The sequence below is a fragment of the Onychomys torridus genome, chromosome 14 (genome assembly GCF_903995425.1).
Source record: "Onychomys torridus chromosome 14, mOncTor1.1, whole genome shotgun sequence".
In the NCBI taxonomy this organism is placed as follows: domain Eukaryota; kingdom Metazoa; phylum Chordata; class Mammalia; order Rodentia; family Cricetidae; genus Onychomys; species Onychomys torridus.
Window position 1 is genome coordinate 66,593,213 of NC_050456.1, and position 21,027 is coordinate 66,614,239.

The following is a 21,027-nucleotide window of genomic DNA, read 5'->3' on the forward strand; positions in this document are numbered from 1 at the left end:
AGATCGTTATTTAATGGTATTTGGATATTACACAAGATTAAATTTTCAGTACCCAAAAATAAAAGTTTACCAGGGTACAACAAACTTGTTTATTTATGTATGTGTTAATTTTGTGCTAAATATTTACTATTTTTCCGTTTACAGAAGGAGCCCGCAAAAGCCTACAATGAGGGGGGAAACGCCAGTTCTTGGAGACAGAAATTGATTTTAGATGAACTTTAAATATAACAACCGAAACAAAGCAAATAGCCCATTTGCCACTGCGATGCCTCAAGTCTTGGCTGATCTGAGAATGTTTTATTCAGTGACTGCACTAGCAGAATTCCCAGAAAACAGTCCCTGTGGAATGCTAATTTCATTACTATTAAATTTCATAATCATGACTTGGAAGCCATCTCCTTTCAGCTCCCTCGACCCTCCCCCCACCTCCACACACACAAACTCAAACTGGTTTTGCTCCAACTGTCTCTCCTTTCTGTGGTTATCAATGGAACAATCCGAGGGGCCCTTCAGATCATCCAGTAAATCCACACCAGTCTTTAAATGGAAATAATTCTGGCTGTTAAAATCAAAACATGCATACCGTTTTCAGGGCTGATGGGAATATGGAACCAATGAGAGTGGGTGTGTGAAGAAGTCTGCCCACCAGGTAACACTGAGGACCAGTCATCCCCTATGACTCTGAGGAAGTGCAAGCAGAAACCTCTGGGAGGCCAGAAGACAGTCGGGATGGGTCAAAGTCTGTGTGCATGAAGCTGCTGAAGGAAGTGGGAACGGAGCTGGGTAAAGCAGAGAGGCGGCTTGTAGAGAGACCAATGGTGCCACAGGCAGAGCAGAGACACACACAGACACAGACAGACAGACAGACAGACACACACACACACACACACACACACACACACACACACACACACACACGCACGCACGAGCAGGTATCTAAATGCCCAGAGAGGAGCCACAGGAACCTGAGTGGTTTATGGCTACCTGTTCCCTAGCTGTAGCTGGTCCCTGTGTATGTGCATGCAATATCCTTGATGAATACACAAACCCTGCTTATTATTCTCTTCTTTATGATATGAAAAAAGCTTCTTTTACAGAAGAGTCCAAACTTCAAAACCAGGTTGTGCCCCCCCACCCCCCCAAGCCGCCACTGTCACCCCTTACAGGTTACTCCACCTCACTAAGTCTCTCCCATGTGAGAGGGGTGGGACCTCTCTGGAGCCCCTAAGGATCAATACTCTAGAACCCCAATTCTGTGCTTTTGGGAGGCCACTAACCACACTCCATCTGCCCTGGATCTCACCACAGCCCTACACAGGACAGAAGCAGGGAAGCCCGAAATCCAGGACTCTGCTTTTTCCATCACGTAGGTGATGCTGGTGGCATGATTAAAAAGTTATAAAGAAAAAAGTGGGCGCGTGTATACGTGAGCATGCCTGTTGTGTGTGAGCACGAGTGCCCGAGTGTCTGTGCGTAGATTTCACGGCACAATCAATGCTTTGAGTAATCAAAAGGGAATTAAAAAGATTCCTTAACTGGTTTTAGGCTGGGAAGGAAGGAGTCACACATGAACCAGGAGAGGTGGGGGTGGGTCTGTGGATGGCCTCCTGTGGGCATGGAGTTTAACCCTAGCTGAAAACAGCAAGATGCCTTGGTGTAACACAGACCACAGGGGCAGAGCTCACACTGTGGGACTATGCAGGCAATTCACACCCTTGTGGAAAAGACTATCAAGTGAGGGAAAGAATAATGCTGACCAGGAAACACAAGGAGGTTCCCAATCCCAGCAAAGACCACACGAAAACAGCAAGTCCAACTAGATTAACAGATCTGAGACTGGGCAGATCTGACTGACAGTAGAGAAGACAGACAGACAGACACACCCTGTGACCCGCCAACTCAGCTTTGGGAATTAACGTTTCTATTCCACAGCTTGTCAAGAATGAACCCAGGCTTTAGAATCTACCAAAGGCTGTCTCAAAACTCCACTTGCTCCTGTGACACACAGAAGATAGCTTTTCTATTTCACCTGCATAATGGAGACATGGCGGCTTCTGGGCCTGTGAACATTTCATTTACATACTCAGTATAGCACCCAGCTTAAAGTCAGGATCACATATGTTACTTGCTAGCACCTGTGGCAGCCATCTATCCATATGCTCTGCATCAGGGCCCACGAACTACCCCTTGGCTGCCCTGTGGGCTAACTGCTCACAGCCACCAGCCTTCTACCCAACTGCTCTCAGCTGAAGATTCCAAGAGGAACGTGTTGGTGTAATTATACTCCCATCAGGCCGAGGCTCAACTTCAGACCTTCTCTGCTTGATCTCTCCTCATCTGCTGTGTTCCCATCTCCTTCCCAACCTACCCCTCTCCCAAGTACTCCCTCAGCAAATCCCTTACATACAAATGCCACTCCTAGAAAATCCAACCCAAGATTCAACTGCAATGATTTTTTTTTTAATTATCAGGCGAAGGTGCCAAAGTCTAAGCCTCGGCATGTTTACTGAGGCATGGTTATATTATCAAGAAATGGAGAGCAGCCTAAATCTACACAAGGAGACGTCAAACATGGTGCAAGGAAAAAAAAAAGAGCATCTTGTGTATTAATGTTGATGGGTGAGAGAAGATACACATAGCACAGTATTGAGGGAAATACTACACACTACAAAGTACCACCCAATATAATCTTATGCATGAGCAAAATCTCTGTAGATACAGTAACTTGTCAAGAAGTCGTCCAAGCTGTAAAGTAGCGCAGGCCTGTATTCCCAACATTCCAGTAGACTGAGGCAGGAAGGCTGCAAGTCCAAGGCCAGCCTGGATAACTTAGACAGATCCTGCCTCAAAAACAAAAGATTGGCATTACTAAACTCCTCAGACAAGGCTGTCTGTGTGTGGCAAATGACATAGTCACTTTCTACAAGCAGCAGCCATCCTAAGCCAACCCTTCCTATCGATTAACAAATATAAGACATGGTAATTCTCTCTGAAGTCCAACCAGCTGCCTCAGCAGTTTGAGTTAGTTCTAGAACAGACCAGTGTTTTCTTCTCTGTGAGTTCCTTCCATGTCCAGAAACCGGAGAAAATCTAGACACCCTGGAGAGTTGCTCACAAGTCATTACACCAGGATTGTTCTCTTGAAAGTGCCTGCTCTGCATATAGTAGCTTAAAATGTCACTGAGGAGAAAGGCGAGCTTCAGTAGGGGTAGAATCAAAGGGTCCCGAGGGCAGACTTCCCTCCTATGATTGTTTCTTAGCAGCACAGATCCCAACAGTTCCCACCCTCTTCTCTGTGCTGAAAGTGCAAACTCTGATACTGAACTGGGAAAGTCTGATACAGCCATCTGGTCAACCTCATCTCCCACACCATTCAGACATCCCTCTATTCATTAGCTGCCCTGATATTAGTTAATCCAGGCATCTATTATACTGTTTATTAGTGAGGGTGTCTTAAGAGCCTCACAACTAAACCATTATATTCATTGTATGAGTGAACCATGCTATGCTTAATCAACCTTCTGTTTCTCACTCATTCATTCATTTATTATTAAAGAGTCACACCCAGTCACAATGCCAGAGAGCAGCTGACAGCCCAGAGGACAGCACCAAAGGTGGGTAACTACAAAACATAACCTCAGGTGACACTGAGACATGAAACACACTTGTATGTGCTCCCCACTCTAAGGATATCAAACACGGACTGACCAAAGGACATTATACACCGAGAGCTAACAGAATGTGCCAGATAGTGGGTAGGGCTGAGATTCAAACCTGTCACACTGTCATTCAGCTGCCGGATGGAGCTGAACACAGGGCTGGTAACCTGAAGGATCTGGGTTTTATTTCACTAGCAATGCTCTATGGTGGCTTAGTTTTAGACAAAATGACATTAAGATGGACTGAAGGGAAAACGAAGCAATTAAAAACAGGCGAGTGCAGCAAATTCAGAGGCAAGCTGGGGACGATCAGGACAGACAGTGTCACAGGAAGCCAGGACTCCAGAGAGGGCATTATGTGCAAAATTAACAGGTCTGTGTCTCTGGATACTGGGAGGCAGGGAGAGACAATTCAGTAGGGGATAATTTAAGGAGTTTCCAAGCCCACCTCCCGGTTCAGTAAGTCACTAGGAAGACTCACAGGGCTCACAGCAAAGGGTCAAAAAGCAGTCAGCCAATGTAGATGCTCAAAGGTCAAATCCACCACTTACTGCAGTGCCAGCTACCAAGCATCCTCCCTACATGAAGCATACAGGTGGGCTCTCTCCTTCCAGCAACAAATCCTGACAACACATGGAAGGTGCTGCCTACATAGAGGTATGTGTGTCACACACAGAGCCCACGCATTTTTGCTGGCGACAATTCACACGAGCATCCTCCACTAGAATACACCAAAATTCCAGGCGGCTTCCATCAGCCAGACCGTGTATACAGCAGTGTGGGCACAGACAGCCGCACCTCGATGTTTTGGAAAGGTGGGGGAACCCTCCCCACATAGCATGTTTGCAGACACCAGCCTAGGGCCGCTACATCAGCACTGTTCCAGAAGTCAAGGAGTGGCTAGAGCTTGTAATATAGGGTGACATCTTATGTCCAACGCACAAGCGTTCAAGTCATCCACTGACAACAGTTCTCAGCCACATTTGTATGACTGTTCTCACTTTTCCCACATCCAAACAGACGGCCAAAATTAACACAAATACATCTCAAAGCAGCGCCAGCAGCGCAGGTATTAAGGTTGCTACCAATTACTCACCATCCGGGAAAGGCATCCCTGGGAAGATGGCAATCTGCATTTCATTATTCAGATAAGTCAACATTAGGTCTGCTCCAGAATCAAACACAATTAAAGCTTTAATTAACTCAAACTCAAGCAGTCCCATCTTCAAATAAAAACATTTTCAGGCAATGGATAAGAGGAAAGTAGAGGTCACTTCATATGGGTTACTTCCTTTTACGCTTTTGAGTTTGAGTGCTGTATCTGCAGTGTGTCAGCAGAGACCATAACAGGATGCTCTACCTAGTCTCTCATGGAACCCGGAGCTAGGCAGGTAGCCAGAAACTCCCAGCAATCCTCCTGCCTCTGCCCCTCAAACAATACTAGAGTAGGTACACAGAATCATACTAACTTCTTATATAGGTGCTGGAGATTCAAATTTAGGTCCTCACACTTGTATAGCAAGGCTTTTAAGAGGAAGGGACAAGACAGAGCCTCAAATCAGAAATACATTAAAAATAATTACTTCGCAAGCCTCCCAAGGGTAGGCACATTTGTACATCCTTATAACTGAAAAGGGACCACGACAGTGAAATCCCCCTCTACCAGCTCTCACTCCATCATTCAGCACATCCTCCCTATCAGCAGAAAACAAATCCACAGCTTCAAATGGACTGTCAGTCATGGAAGTTCGAACAAAAGATTTGGTAGTAAAGTTTGTAATAAGGTGTATTTGCTGTCTCAAGTGGGATGGGGGAATTTCTCGAGCTTCGTGGGATGAAAAAATCTCTCAAAAGTTTTCTTCAGGATTATTCACAAACTGGGTCCCCTTGTGTTGTGGCTTGAACCTGAAGCTGGGGAACCTTTAGGAGGTGACACCAAATGGCAGAAGTTTGAATCACTAATAAAAGGTAATGCCCATTCCTGGTTCCTATTGTAGGAATTATTAGTGATCTAGGGCCCTGATCATCCATCATGTGAAAAGTCCCTGCTACACCTTCCCACTGCCATGGACTACTTACTCATCCTTGACCACCATGATGATCTGAAATGTCCTTTCTTTCTTAGTTGTGTCTGTTGGGTACTGAGATCGCAGTAATGCAATGCAACAAATAAAATAAACCTGGTATTCACTTCTTAAAGATTGATTGACTTTTCTGTGTGTGTATCAATGTGAGAGAATATGCACACATGTTGGATGTGAGTGCATGTGAGTGCATACATGGAAGCCAGAAAAGCATGTTGGATCCTTTGGAGCTGAAATTATAGGCATTTGTGGCATGCCTGGCTTGTTTCATGAGTGCCGGGAGCCAAACTCCAGCTTGTAGAATTACACAGCATGCATTTTCACTACTGAGCCATCTCTCCAGCCTCTAAACCTGGTGTGTTCATCAGTGAGTTAACTAATACACAACCATCACATAATCCATCTGCCATCAGCAGTAAGATACATCCCTCTTGGGGCTCCTCTTCTTAGGTAGAACTGAAATCCTGCTCTAATATTAATAAAAGCCAGAGAGAGGGAGGGAGGGAGGGAGGGAGGGAGGGAGGGAGGGAGGGAGAGAGAGAGAGAGAGAGAGAGAGAGAGAGAGAGAGAGAGAGAGAGAGAACGAGAACAGAGCTGTTACTAACATAAGGAAGAAGATGCTAACTGAGATCTAGGGTTAGGAGGCAATGGGGTTAAGAGTAAATAAAATATACCTCCAGGATGTACTAAACATAAAGAGACCAGGAAGCATCAGGAAAACTGTTATGGCAGGTATAAAACCCAACACAGGATGTTAGAGAGATTGCATGGCAGTGAAGCTCTGGCAGAGGACCAGAGTTCAGTTCCCAGCACCCACATCAGGCAGCTCACAACTACCTATTAATTCCAGTTCCAGGGGGTGAGACACCCCTGGCCTCTATGGGTACTTTCACTCATGTGCACTTAACCATATCCACTCCCACATGCATAGTGACTAAAAAGAAATCTTTAAAAAAAAATTCTAAGGGCTAAAAAGATGGCTCATTGGTTGAGAATACTTGCTGCTCTTGTAGACGACTCAGGGTTCAGTCCCAGTACCCATGTGGTAGCTCACAACCATTCACAATTCCAGTTGCAGAGAATCTGACCCCCATCTTCTGACCTCTCCAGGTACCAGGCATACACAATGGTTCACATACATACACACAGGCAAACACTCAGACACATAAAACAAATTAATTTTTTAAAAAGAGCATGCCTGCATGCGCGCGTGCGCGCGCACGCGCACACACACACACACACACACACACACACACACACACACACACACACACACGACACTGTCTTTGCAGAGCTTTTACGAATGGCCTGGCATGCAGGAATCAGGGTAGACGGGAATGGGTTCTCCTCAAGGTTAAAAAGAAACTGTATTCTGGTCACACCACCCACTCCCTTCCTAGACTTTGGCTTGAAGACATACTGACCAAATGAGATGTCTTTAAAAAGAGGCCTTTGCGCTCTCCCGATAGATCTCATGTCCAAGTTCACTTGTTGAGAGCTAGTCATGAGTCTCCCTCTCTTGATTCCTGTCTTTCTTCTTCCTCCCCCCCCCCCCACAAAAACAACAAGAGCAATTACAGATCAACTGGTTTTTAAGTATCTCAAGAGCCCCGGGACACTGATCTACAGTCCAGGCCCTCAACTGGATTGCCTCGCTGTCTTGACAAAAACCACTAAACCATTTCTTGAACAAAAGCAAGGATCTTTTAGGTGCTATAATCTCATTCCAAATCCTTCTACCCACTCCCTGCTCTTTTGGCCCCGACACTGCAATCCTCTTTGGGTAATCTGGCGGGCACCAGGCCTGCGGTGGCTTTTGCTTTTTCTCCCACTCTGTGCCATTGTTTGCTGCTGGGAGGGGGCACGGTGCCAGGGTTCAGGGCCCCATAATGACTTTGTTCTTACAGGGCAACTGTTAATAATTAGCAGGAAGCATTTTGCCTTTAAATCTCACAGCTTGAGTACTAAAGATCTCACAGAGCCAAAGAAACACTTAATTCCAGGGTGAGGCGGATCCTACGTACTCCCGTGGGCCTACCCACGGCATTAACCGGCTTCATTCATCTAGTGATAGGTGTCAGTGCCTCTTCTCTGATAGGTGCCAAGCTGAGGAGGAGGTGGGATGGGGGGGGGGGAGACATGGTTTCTGCCCCCACTCTACTTAAACTCCATTGAGGAGAGGTGGCCGCTGGCGCAGGAGCCAGGAAACACGCTCAAGCACATGCCGTACTTGTGTTCTGAACTGGAAGAGAGGACACGGTGAAGGACAGGAAAGAGATCAATATGGCAGAACTGTCCACAATGAAGAGTATCCCAGGAAGACTCAGAAGCTGACTAAGAAGGGGAGTGTTGGGTCACAGAAACAGGAATAAAGCCTCTGTCCTCAACTGTTCGGAGCAGACAAGATGCCTTGAAAGGACCATCAACTGGAATGTTCACTGGGGGCGTAGTAATTCACTCATTCATTCATTCAAAAATAGCTACATTTTGCGGCACAAAGGGCCAGGTACCATTCTAAACCCTAGACACAGCAGTGGAGGATGCACTCCAGAGCATGGCCCCGAACAAGACAAAGCCCGTGTAGTCAAGGAGTTTACACAAAAGAAATGCAGAAGATGTGTGTGGTAACAAAAGCTAAGAAGGAGGAAGGTCAAGAGGGGCAATGGGAAGAAAGGCTAGAGGATCAGAAGTTCTCTTCTAGATGAGAAGGTGAATCAAACCAAGAGCCAAAGAAGGGGCAGAAGCATAGCAATGAAGGCGGCCACCCGCAGGGGCCAGCATGACAATCGTCAGAGACAGAACAGATCCAGGCAAGGATGGGGGCACAGAAGAGGCATCTGGACCAGGCTGCCAGTGTTCAAGTTCCAGCTCCATTATGTCGCTAACACTGTGACCTTGGGCCTGGTTTAGAGGGGCTTGGAATGTTCCAGAAGAGGTTTTGTAGCTCAGTTTCTCATACTGCCCTTGACAGTTCTCAGATGCAGCTAACAAGCCCCTTTAGACACTGCAGGGACAAGATGTGGCAGTGAACCACCACCATGGGAGGGGGTGGTGGCGGCGGCAGCGGCGGGAGTGTCTATGAGCCATTTAGGAATGAAGAGTCAACTTCAAAATAATTAAACAGCCAAGTTACCAGCTCTGGCCAGCACTGGCAGCCTTAGTTCAAGGGCCAGAAATTATTCATACTTTCAGGAAGGTGGCAGGACATTTCCAATTTCAGGCAGAGAAAACATTACCCATGACATTATATTTACCCATCGCCCACCATGCAGGGGAACACGAAGAGAACCTTGGCACACACTTACATCTGGTGGAAAATATCTCAAAGTGTGTCTGTGTACATGTGCTACTGAGTGTGCCTAAACTAGAACATAAAACATTTGTAAATAGGCCTACTTATGGAACTCTCCTGGTCTAAGACAGTGGTTCTCAACCTTCCCCATACTGTGACCCTTTAATACAGTTTCTCATGTTATGGTGACCTCCAACCATAAAATTATTTCATTGCTACTTCATAACTGCAGTTTTGTTACTATTGTGAATCGTAATGTAAATATCTGATAAACAGAATATCTGATAGGTGACCACTAAAGGGGTCGTGACCCAAAGGTTGAGAACCACTGGTCTAGGGCCTGTTACCTGTCACTTCACTGGGTGACAGGCATTCCTGGTCTTTTTTTTTTTTTTTTTTTTTTTTGCCAGATCTTAGGACGGAACCCAGGGCCTTGCGCTTGCAAGCACTCTACCCCTGAGCTAAATCCCCAACCCCACATTCCTGGTCTTGTATGGCAGAGCAGTGACAAACAGCAAGACAGGTGACACTAGATATCCTGACATCATTTGGCTAGTGACAGCGCAGGTGGCCCTGGACCAGGTATGTGTGGGTGACTTGAGTTTACACTCTGCCCTTGAGTGCTGTGAGACTTGTGCTGGTAATATCTTCACCTTTCTACAACCACACCCACCTGTCATGTGATATATGGACAGAAGTCAGCCCTACCTAAGACATTACTCACAGAAAATTACTGCAGGCATGGGCACGGACCATCTTTAATCCAGAAAACATTTTACCAATGATACAAAGCAGCACTTGCTATTTAGGACATGCCTTCTCATTCAACGCATATCCACTCAACAGCTCTAGGTACCAGGCACTGTGTGGACCCTGGAGGTGAGTACAATGTCAGACTCCTACCTTCTCAAACAATATGCCTTCTTTAATAGATGCGGCCCAACAAAACAACTTTCCTTAGGAAAAATCTTTCTTAGCCCACACCTCATTTCAACTGTCTGGATAGTACAAAACAGACAAACAAAAGATTTTTAAAAAATGACACAAGGGTTTTCAATGTCTGGGCTCACACAGAATTTTGACTTCACTCACATAATGATCTGAGAGGAACACTTATCAGAATTTTTCTCAGGCCCAAACAATCTTCCCACTGAGGACCCTTGAATACCCACCCTTGTCCCATCCCACAATCCTCCAGCTGCTGGGGAAGTCACCAAGAGTGTGAGATACACACTCAGCAGCGCACTGGACTATAGTCAAAAGTAATGAATTCTCTGATAGAAAATTGATCTTGCTTGTTCCCATAATGTAAGCTCTGTCGAGAGAGCAAACAAACAAGGCTATAATAATTAATTGAAAAGAAAGACTCTAATTAAAATTTTATATTAGTGTACATAATGGCCAGAAATAGTAAACATTGCTTTAAAAAAAAAATGTCAGAGCTGTAAAACAACAAAAAGCCCTGCCTGTGCAGACAACCAGCAAGCACTTAGTGTTGTCAGTCAAAGCACACACTCCATCTCATCCTCCAACCCACAGCAAATGGCACGAAGTAAGAAGAGCGCAGAACATGAAATATTTAACCACTTGCATTGGGTCCAAGTCAGCGTCTACCCACTGAGTGTTTCCAACATCTGACACGCCTCCCGTAACACTTCCTGCATACCCAGTACATACATAGATGCGTGTGTGGGGGCAGTCTGACCAGAGCCATGGACGGCTTTCCAGTGTCCAAGTGCAATCACTGTGCGTCTACAATTACACCCTTGTAAGAGAAATGGTGCGTGTATACACAGGATCACAATGAAGTCTACACATGCCAAGAACCGTCCTGGTGGACCAAGAAGTTGAATCCAGCATGCAGTGAGCTCTTAGGATGTGGTGTGTAGGGAAAACCACGCAAAAAACAACTGATACATGAATATGAACGCTCAGTTGCAACGGGGAAGGAAAAAGGGGCGTTCTGAATATTTCTCTCTCATTTCATGCATGACATGCTTAACCACTAGAGATCTTACTCCCTGTCTAGAAACCCCTTGCAATGAGCTTGGCTACTGCCATCTTTGGGATTACCAGTCCTGGAATGCTGTCATATAGCTTAGGAAATTGTAATGAGAGGTATAGAGTCAAAGTTTACACTATACTGTAAACTTATCTGTGGCTTGTGGAACAGATGTATAACTTTCACCCAATGGATTGATTCAGTTCTATAGATGGTAGAATGGACAGGGCTGTCACAGATAATACCTCTAGTGACATTTGGTTCACTTATCCCAACTACTTGTCTAACAATCAGATGGGTTTACCACTTGAAGAGGTGCTAGGCTTCCTGTTTCCCAGAGTTGTCTAAGTGATCAAGGATGTCGTTTTTAAATGTGTAAATTCCTCACAAGCCTGGCAGACCATGTTTTGCTAGCTGCCAGTAGTACATGCACAGTCTCCCAGAATCCAAAGGGACTATAGAGATGGCCCAGCCCAGCCACTGGGGTTTACAAGCAAGGAACTGAGTTCTGTGAAGAAGTGACCTGAGCCAGCATCAACATCAAACACCTAGGTTTCAGATACCAGCAGTGTTCTCCCAAAACAACTGTTAATGCCTTCTACAGTGTCACCACTGCCTTGCAGACCCTCAACACTTGGAGGAACTCCAAACAGACAGGAAAACTAAACCCAGTTCAGCCAACTGAGATTTATACGTCCATCTTCCTAATGGGGTAAGCACTCTGATGATCAACAGGAAACCTGGTTTAGTCATGCAGATGGTGGTGGAACATGCCTTTAAGCCTAGCACTTGGGAGGCAGAGGTTGGCAGATCTATGAGTTTGGGACCAGCCTGGTCTACAGAGTGAGTTCCAGGACAGCCAGGGCTACACAGAGAAACCTTGTCTTGAAATACTCTCCCCACCCCCAACCCCCCAAAAAACTGTCCAAAGGCCTCTAAGGCAGCAGGTGACACCATTCTGTTGCACCTTTCTGAACACAGAAACTGCTTTGCACTGGAGTTTCAGAGATCTCATTCAGCTCCAAGAAAGACACACATCCCTGCCACCCTGCCTCCTTTCCAGTCACCCCAGTTATTTTGATTCTCAGACAAAAAAGCAGAGATGGATCTCCCGTGAATCCCTTTAACTGACTCAGGCCCAGGAGCCTGTCACTTAAACTGCTATTTGTAAAGGAAGAGTAAAAAGAGATTATGGCCATTTGTCTACAGGTGAGGGGGAAGTCTCAACTGAAGGATGGGGTGGACCCAAGAAGAAGACCAGGACACAAGCGGCGGCAAGTCAGGCCTGTCAGCCCAGGAGAGACCATCGCTCAGCTTGACAGGCTGCAGGAAAGTGTTCAAAAAAGATGGCAGCCTCAAGACCGCCGTTGGCCGCTGTGCCTCAGGGGCCCCTCAGGGCAAAGAGCCTGTCTTATTTGCCTCAAGGTTCTCCCTCCGGACCTGGACTCCCAAGGGGGTGGATCCAAAGGAAAGAACGGATGGATGCCTAAGTGCAAAATAAAATGTGCTCCCCCCCCCACCCAAGAAAAAGTTGTGTGCTTCCTTTTTATTCTTCTTCTGTGCCTATTCTGGGGAAGGTTCTAAAATATATATAACATGAAACTGCCATCTGAACCCTTTTTTTTTTTTTTTTTTTTTTTTTAAAGTTCAGCTCAGTGGCATTTGGGACATTCCTATTGCATAATCAATTAATCAATTCTACCCCTATCTGTTTTCAGAGCTCTTTCATGATCCCAAACAGAAAATGACATAGGAGCTTTCTGTAACCGTTGCCTTACTCATAATGCTCAGCATAATGTCCTCATGGCTCATGCAGGCTGCGGCATGTCAGAACTCCATTCCTTTTGAAGGCCGAATAATACTTCCTTGTGCACATTCTGCTTAACCACCTGTGGATGGACATCTGGGGTTGTCTGCACCTGCACTGATTTTTTTTTTTTTTTTTTAAACAAGGTGTTAAGTGTATTTAGCAGTGTGCTGACATGGGGAAAAGAACAAAGTCCCAGATCCTGTCACTAACCTCTGCATGTGATCAAGTGTTTTTACTTGTAAAGAGGAAGTGGATTAGACGAGTGTCCTCCAGAAGAATCTGGCTGTTTGCTGTAGTAAGAAACAGAAGTTTTGTTCTGACTGACTTCACACAAGCACAGAGACGTAACTGAAACTCACGTCACACAGAACAGCTGCCCCTCCCGCGTGCAATCACTCTAGCATTTTCGATCGACTCTATTATTTCTCGGAAAGAGGAAGAGTTCCCATCACTAAACCGATTTTCCCTGCCAGCACTGAGTAACAACTTACACAGGAGACACTTTTAGGTATCTTTTCCCCTCTAAATTGGTATCCCTTAGGATATGCTAATAATTAGTGCGCTATCACTTTTTAAAAGATCAATTTCATAAAAAGTGGGAAACTCTTTAGTGCGTGTACTACAAAGAAGTTACTGTGATCATCTGTATTCCCCCAATTTTGGGACATGAAAATTTTCACATACAATCAAAAGTAAAATCCCAACATCTGCTGAACACAAGTCAAGCCATTTGGGGAGCTCTACACTGGACGACTATAAGGTCCTTTTAATTCCAGTGTTCTAAGAGGTGGGAAAGAAATCCTTAACGTGGGTTTTCCTTTACATAAAACAGAAGTAAGTACTAAACATAGAGACCACAGCTCCCAATGCATACACAGCATCCACTCCAGCCTACAGCTTAAAAATTATCAATTTCGCTGGGCGATGATGTTGCGCCCCTTTAATCCCAGCACTCAGGAGGCAGAGGCAGGCAGATCTTTGTGAGTTCGAGGCCAGCCTGGTCTACAGAGCAAGATCCAGGAAAGGCGCAAAACTACACAGAGACACCGTGTCTGGAAAAACCAAAAATCAATTTCATGTTAAGAACAAGTTCATATTCAGGACAAAATAAAATGGAGAGTATCAAAGCCATTAAAAACGCATGAAAGACTCAGGACACCATACCGGAAATGTCCAGGAGAGAGCACAGGAAGAGGTCTGATGACACTGGTCTGGACGCTGTTTGAAGAGAATGTGAAAAGCAGGGGGAGAAAATGGTCACAGGTACAAAAAATCATGATGAGAGGATTAAGACCCTACCCCTCCCCAGCCCCCCACTCCCGCCCCGTGCTGCAGGGCGACTGTAGTTCATCATATTCACACAGAAAATCTTGTTAGGTGTGTGCAGCCCTTAAGTGTTACACACACACACACACACACACACACACACACACACACACACACACAATCTGAGATGATAGAAACATTAATTAGCTTGGCTGTAAGAATCATTTTACAATGCACACTCACATCAAAGGGTCAGGTTGTAGACCTTCAAAATATAGGATCTATCAAAAGAACCACGAGAAATTACAAGGATGATCCAAGAGTGAGTAACTACGAAGAAAAAGCCCGAGGTCTGACAGTGAGTTCAGTTAATTCTCTTGTTAGCAACACTCCCATGGGGATGGATGGCTGAAAGCAGTCTCGGACCTGTCGTGTTTTGTCTCCCAGGCAACTGGTGTGACAGGGCACATACAAACCCAAATGACCAGTACAGCGCATCCATCGCCTGTCGGAACCTACCCCTTGCCTTATCGAACCTCCAACTCCAAGGCCTGTTCTGACGGATAGAGCCTAATACATGTGAACCAAAAAGTTAGTCACGTAGTTTTACAAGTACATTCCCTGCTTGTTCCTTAACAAAGCACAGTGTCTTAGTCCATTTTATCACCTGAAGGTGAACTAGAGGATAAAAATCATGTCAGTGCATATTTAATTTGTGTGTGTGCGTTTTCTAGTTTCAGCTTTGTGCGTGCGTGCGTGTGTGTGTGTGTGTGTGTGTGTGTGTGTGTGTGTGTGTATGTGTGTGGTTTTTTTGTTTGTTTGTTTGTTTTTGAGTTTGTGCAATACTGGAGACTCGGATTCATGCTTAGAGACTCTTTTTTGATGAATGTTAATAAAATACATTGCTTTATCTATAATGATTTTAGAAGAAAATATACTCAAATCCAAAAGGTGGTTAGTTTTCTATACAAACACAATTTTAAGAATAATTATGAACATTTATTCCCCAGTACAAAGAAAACAAGCTGGATTCCAATGGCAGCATTCTAGGATAAGGGAGTGTAGATGTATCCGTCTTGTTAAATAAGAAACACAGAGCCAATTGCAGAGTTAAAAGCCACAAGGTCAGAGCAATAGCTGAGAGCTGAAAACCTTACCCTTCACTGCTGCTCTGTCTTTCCTCTCCGCCAGAGAGCTACTTCTATGTGTTTTTTCTTTTTTAGACTTTCTGTTTTCTCATTGGTTGTAAACCCAGCCACATGACCTCCTCGTCACTGCCTGTCTGTACAGACCTCCAGGTCTTCTATGGTTGGTATTGAGATTAAAGGCTTGTGTCACCATGCTGGCTGTGTCCTTGAACACACAGAGATCGCCTGGCTCTGCCTCCCAAGTGCTGGGATTAAAGGCGTGCACCACCACCACCACCACCCAGCTTCTGCTCTGGCTTGCTCTGACCCCAAGTCAACTTTATTAACATACAAATAAAATCACATTTCAATACAAATGAAATATCACTATAAGGGAGTCTTTGGATGCAGTGAACTTTGACTTTCTCTCTTATTATAAATAACTTATAAATAACTCCCAAATAATAAAACCAAACAGTTTGAGGAAAATACCGTATGATCTGTCTTGACTCCACATCTACCTTTCCATCTTTTCTACACTGGAAGCCATCCTCCTGCATGAGCATGTCTACCACTCACCAAGGAGCCTCAGCAACCCCCACCCCCAGCAACTCTTTCAACACCTTTACTTCCGGCCCCTTTCCAATGCTTGTTAGCCCCACCCCTATCTGGGCTGTCCAAACCAGTCTCTACCACCCCTCATGCCTCACACCCTCCTCCTCCTTTCAAAAGATGTTAACTATATTACTTTTCTCATCCTGGCTATGGAGTACCTGATCAAAGTATCTTCAGGAAGGCAGAGCGTATTTTTGGTTCACAGAGCTCAAACATGCAGTCCACCGTGGGCAAAGCTTCAGGTTCTGGGCACAGTGCATCCATGGTCAGGAAGCAGAGAGGCTGACACTAACACTCAGCTTAGTTCCTCCCTTTTCCCACTGAAAATATTTTGGGTTTATTACTATTATGATGCGTGTGCCTGTGTCCAGTATGTATGCATGTATGATACACAGGCACATATATAGAAATCAGAGGACAACTTTGGGTGGGGGCTGGGGGGGACACACAGTAAGTTCTCTCCATCTACCTTGTTTTGAGGCAGGGTCCCTCTTGTTCCTGCTGTGTTTACAAGGCTAGCTGGCCTCAAGTCTCCCCTGGCCGTAGGAGCACCGAGGTTCCGGTGCCCTCCGCCATATCTGGCTTTTTACATGGGTTCCTGGAGTCAAGCTCAGGCGATCAGGCGTGCACAGCTTGTACTCTTACCAGCCAAGCGACCTCCCCAGCCGCTGCCTTCTCCTTTTGATTCAGTAGTCCAGCTTAGGGTGGGCATTCTCACCTCAATCATGCTAATGTAGAGAAGACCTTAGAGACTGGCCTGGAGGTTTATCTCCTAGGTGATTCTCGACCCGCCAAGTTAATGATTTTGACCATCTCGTATGCCATTCCTCCTTGCCAAGGATTACGTCAACTCTACGTACTGGACAGTATTTCCATAAAAGACAATGACCATGAGGCGGCACATCGCGGGGGGGGGGGGGGGGGGGGGGGGGGCGTTCAATCAAGCTGGCGTGGTCCCAACTCCGCCATCTGCAGCACACGGCTAACCAACCCTTCTCTCAGACCTCACCAATGTAAAGAGCAGTGGGGTCCAGCCCACTTGGTTCTTGGGGGGGGGGGGGGGGGAGAAGGGACCTGGCACACAGTAGGTGCTCAGACAGTGCTTATGTGTGTGTCTCTCTAAATCCACAACAGTTTGGGTTTAAAAGAGAGGAGGAAATCAATTCGAAATTCTTACCATGCTAAAAGAGCCGACTTCCAGAGTTCATCTCTCAGAAGTCTAAGGCACTGGGTAGAAATAGATTTTTTTTGTTTTACTCAACATCAAAGAGTTGTATTACAAGAAATTCAGATGGTTTTCCTGCAACTTTTGACTTCACCAACCCTGATGACAGAGCACACCACATCTAAGAGCGGAGGGCAAGAGGGGCAGTGTCAGAAGGAGGGACTTCAAAGGGCTTTAGTAAAATTCCATCGGCATTACCGTGTGGTGTGTGCAACTGTTCTTTCCTTTACTGAGCTGGGGCGCTGCTGCTGAGTGGGAGGCCTTTAGGACTGAAGATGATGACCCCCCCCCACACACACACACACACACACACACACACACACACACACACACACACACACAGTAGAATCCAGGGACATGCAGAACAAGGGACATGGAAGTTCCAAACGCAGAGGCTGACATCTGGGAATGAGGTGCTCCCTCTGTTGACAGGTAGGAAAGATGCCACTCGGAGGGCTTTCTTGAGGAGATGAACATGCACAGGGCAATGCCCTGGGAAGGAAAAGCCAGACTGAGAGCTGGGAGGAGCCAGCTTTGTTCTCGTCAAAGAGGAAAAGGACAAGGGGAAGCTAATGAGTTACTGCCAGAGATGTAAGCAGGATTAAGGGTCTGCTGGAGAAAGCGCACAATTGATGGTCTGGCCAGCCTAGGTTGGAAGCTTTCCCCATTAAGATGAGGGGCTAGAGGCGGGAGCTCCAGCCCTTACCTTTCAAGTGCCTGTCAGCAGCACAGCATGCCTCAAAGGGGGATCTTCTTAGTAAAGGCTCAGGAAAGCCACAAAGCTGGGCCTTCCCAGGCCTGAGGCACCTAACATACACTGGTTCCTCCTACTGCAGCTGGAGAGTCCCATCCCCTGATGGTATCTGGTACCTTGGAGTCAAGAGCCTGGAAATATGAACCTTCCCACACAGAGGCAGAATGATGAGTCTCCTAGGCTTCAGGAATAACAGTGTCCAGAGTTGAGCTTCCTGTACCCACAAGGGCACGGCAAGGCTGGAAGGCAGAAACACCTACCTTGCCCAAATTACCCAGGGACCTCAGAAGAAAGAAACACAGAGCCTAGCTCCTCATTTCCCTCCAAATGGTACTGGACGTGGGGATGAAAATCCTTTGAGCGATTCTCACAATGTGTGCTGGTGACTGTAAGAGCAACCTCCCACCAGTAAATATCTCCCAAAGAACCTCTACGTAAACCTTTGCTTAAAAACCCATGGAGAAGACAGCACTTACAGTGAAGCCATGGACCTTAAATCCAGCAGAGAGCATGGATTAGAAAAGTATAAAAAGACACGTGGTGATACAAAACCAACCAATATGTAGTGTAGGTAAAAACAAGACCACGTGATTATCGAGGAAAGAGAAATCGTACGCTGCTCTTCTAGGACTAGGCACAAGAGCTAAGTGTCCTATCCATTTCCTTAATGTAATATCCCAAAGTCCTCATGTGAGACAGGCATTTAAACCACTCCAGAGAGTTGAGGTAAGTAGCCCACATTCACTTGCTGATGGAGTGACCGAGCGAGCAACAGTCACTTTCTGAGAGTTACTGAGACTGGGTCTGGACCAGGTGTGCCTACAGAAGCTGGGAGGGAGCCTGGTGGGCCTACTATGCCAGTCTGCAGCAGGGCAGGCGTGCGGGTCTTACGTCCTGCTCCATCACGTGCTGGCAAAGCAGACAAGCATCCTGTTGACTGGCTGCAGGCCCAAGATGGAGTCCTGCTTCTGAGTGCTGGCCCACAAGGGGGCAGCCCTGGGGGAAGCCACTGTCACTCACCCCTTGACAGCCTGACATCTTTAGATCATTTCCATTTCCCTGTCCCTGTGCTCCTTCCCAGCTGGCTTCTTCCTCCCGAGGATGGCCCAGAGGCTGCATCCATCTGCAGACCAACTGAGGGCCCTCCACAGCAAGGGCAGATAGAGAGGAGGCTGGGCATGGCGGACTGTAGGTGGGACAGACTTGCTGAGGTCTGGCCAGCGTATTCTCTCCCTTGGGCTCTGCTGCAAAGTGAAGAGGGGTAAAAACTCTCTATGTGCCTCAGTCTCTCCAAAGGCTCTAAAGAAAAGGTGTGTGTGTGTGGGGTTATCTCAGAGTGGGGGGAAAAAAAGGAAAACAAAATGAAATGCTAGTTAAAAACAAAGTCCTCAGCCAGGGGGTGGTGACACACGCCTTTAATCCCAGCACTCGGGAGGCAGAGCCAGGCGGATCTCTGTGAGTTCGGGGCCAGCCTGGTCAACAGAGCGAGATCCAGGACAGGCACCAAAACTACACAGAGAAACCCTGTCTCAGGATGAAAAAAAAAAAGTCCTTTTGCTCAAAGGCCTCACAGTTGGAGAGGGAAGAGGGGGAAGAGAGCAGAGAAGGGCAGGGAAGGGAGGAGGAGGTCAAAGGCAGAGCAAAAGGGAGGTAGAAAGTCACAAAACATGGAGGACTTGCTCTCTGACCACGCTTCCTGTTCACCTTTACTCTTTGTGAGCACGGCCATCGGGGAGGGGGCCAGCTCAGCTCAGTTCCTCGGAGGCACAGGGTGGGGTGAGCAGCTGGTGAACAGATCTCCACCAGAACTTTCCATGCAGAAGTAAAGACACAACATGTCCCAACCTGGCCTGCTGTGATTAGCAACATGCTCTCAAAAAAAGATAAGACTAGAAGACATGTCTGGTAGCTTATGGATGTTTTCTCCAGACGACCTGAGGATCATCTCCAGTTGGCGAGGACTCTGGAATTCCTGATGCTTCACAGATGATGGCTCAGTAAATAATACAAGCAGGACTGGGTGTTTGAAAAAAAAAAAACACCAAAGGCTACAGAACATGATCCACACGCTCCTACTGGGCAAGAACGCCAGTTTGACTCCTCCTACCTACAGAGGGTGGGTGGTGTTCACTGTTTAAGGGGGAAAGGTCTGGATGATTTGGTGCACCGCTTTTGGAAATGATCTTCTGCTTAGCAAAACACTGCAAAGATAATCTTATTCACCTGGAAGCAAGCGTCACTAAACAAGGGAGGTAATTGCTGCAGGGCAGGAATCAAAGGGCTGATGACATAGAATAAAGAGTGACTAAATCATGTCCATCTTGGGCTAGGAAGCTGGACTGACCCCTCACTTGTGAGGAGCAAGGGCCGGCCTGCTGGCCCTGATGTTTGGTTTGCACTTCACACTGTAGGCTTGGAGAGCTGTAAACATCAAGTCAAATAAGTACACACCACCCCACTGCACCTCGCTAGCAGCTCCACAGATTTAAGATCCCAATCTGGAAGGGGAGATGTGAGGTCTCCAGTGATGGCGAAGCCCTTTGGGATGACCAAGGCAGCTGTCCAGCGCTGACCAGCATCCACCAGGGTCACCTCATCCCTTCTGTCCATCCATCCACGCTTCAACCAAAGCATCCACCCAGCTTTTGATACATCTCTTCTGATCAGAAATCTTTCTTCTAAATTTGAGCCCAGATCTTTCTGTCTATGACTTCTACATCTTGGATCCAAATCCCTCTTCACTGATGGTGCAGGCGGCTGCTATATTCTCCTTCTCTGACAGACTTCTGGCTGTCCACCAAGTCCTAGCCAGCACCTGTGCCTTCCTGTTATCTCAGAGGAACCCTCCCATGTGGACAGAAGCCTTGTAGAGAGAGAGGTCTTTGATGATGGTGGTGGGAATGAGTGGCCAACACAGACACTTACATTTATTAAGATCACTGACTACACCTCACTATCATTCTGACTGACACAATCCACTGCTACATACAGTAAACAAATCCTTCTCCTGTTTCTCTTAGGCACCATGGATTCCACTGCTCATCTAATTACAGTGCGTGCGTGCGTGTGTGTGTGTGTGTGTGTGTGTGTGTGTGTGTGTGTATGTCCCACATATATGAACAATGGGGGGGGGCACTAAAATTGACCTCATGCATCCTTCTCTATCAGTCTCCCCTGTATTTTCTGAAGCAGG

At 46.5% G+C, this 21,027-nt stretch overlaps 1 protein-coding gene across 9 annotated transcripts in view; it reads right to left on the reverse strand.

Annotated features, from left to right (window-relative positions):
• Foxn3 (forkhead box N3) overlaps window positions 1-21,027 on the reverse strand; it is a 383,817-nt gene that overhangs the window by 121,838 nt on the left and 240,952 nt on the right. For 7 of the 9 annotated variants that reach the window (XM_036206015.1, XM_036206014.1, XM_036206016.1 and 4 more), the window contains one exon: window positions 14,012-14,065. The exons of the other annotated variants lie outside the window; for them this stretch is intronic. In XM_036206015.1, the coding sequence (XP_036061908.1) occupies window positions 14,012-14,065 (54 nt within the window). The remainder of the gene's footprint in view (window positions 1-14,011; window positions 14,066-21,027) is intronic. 9 annotated transcript variants of the gene reach the window in all.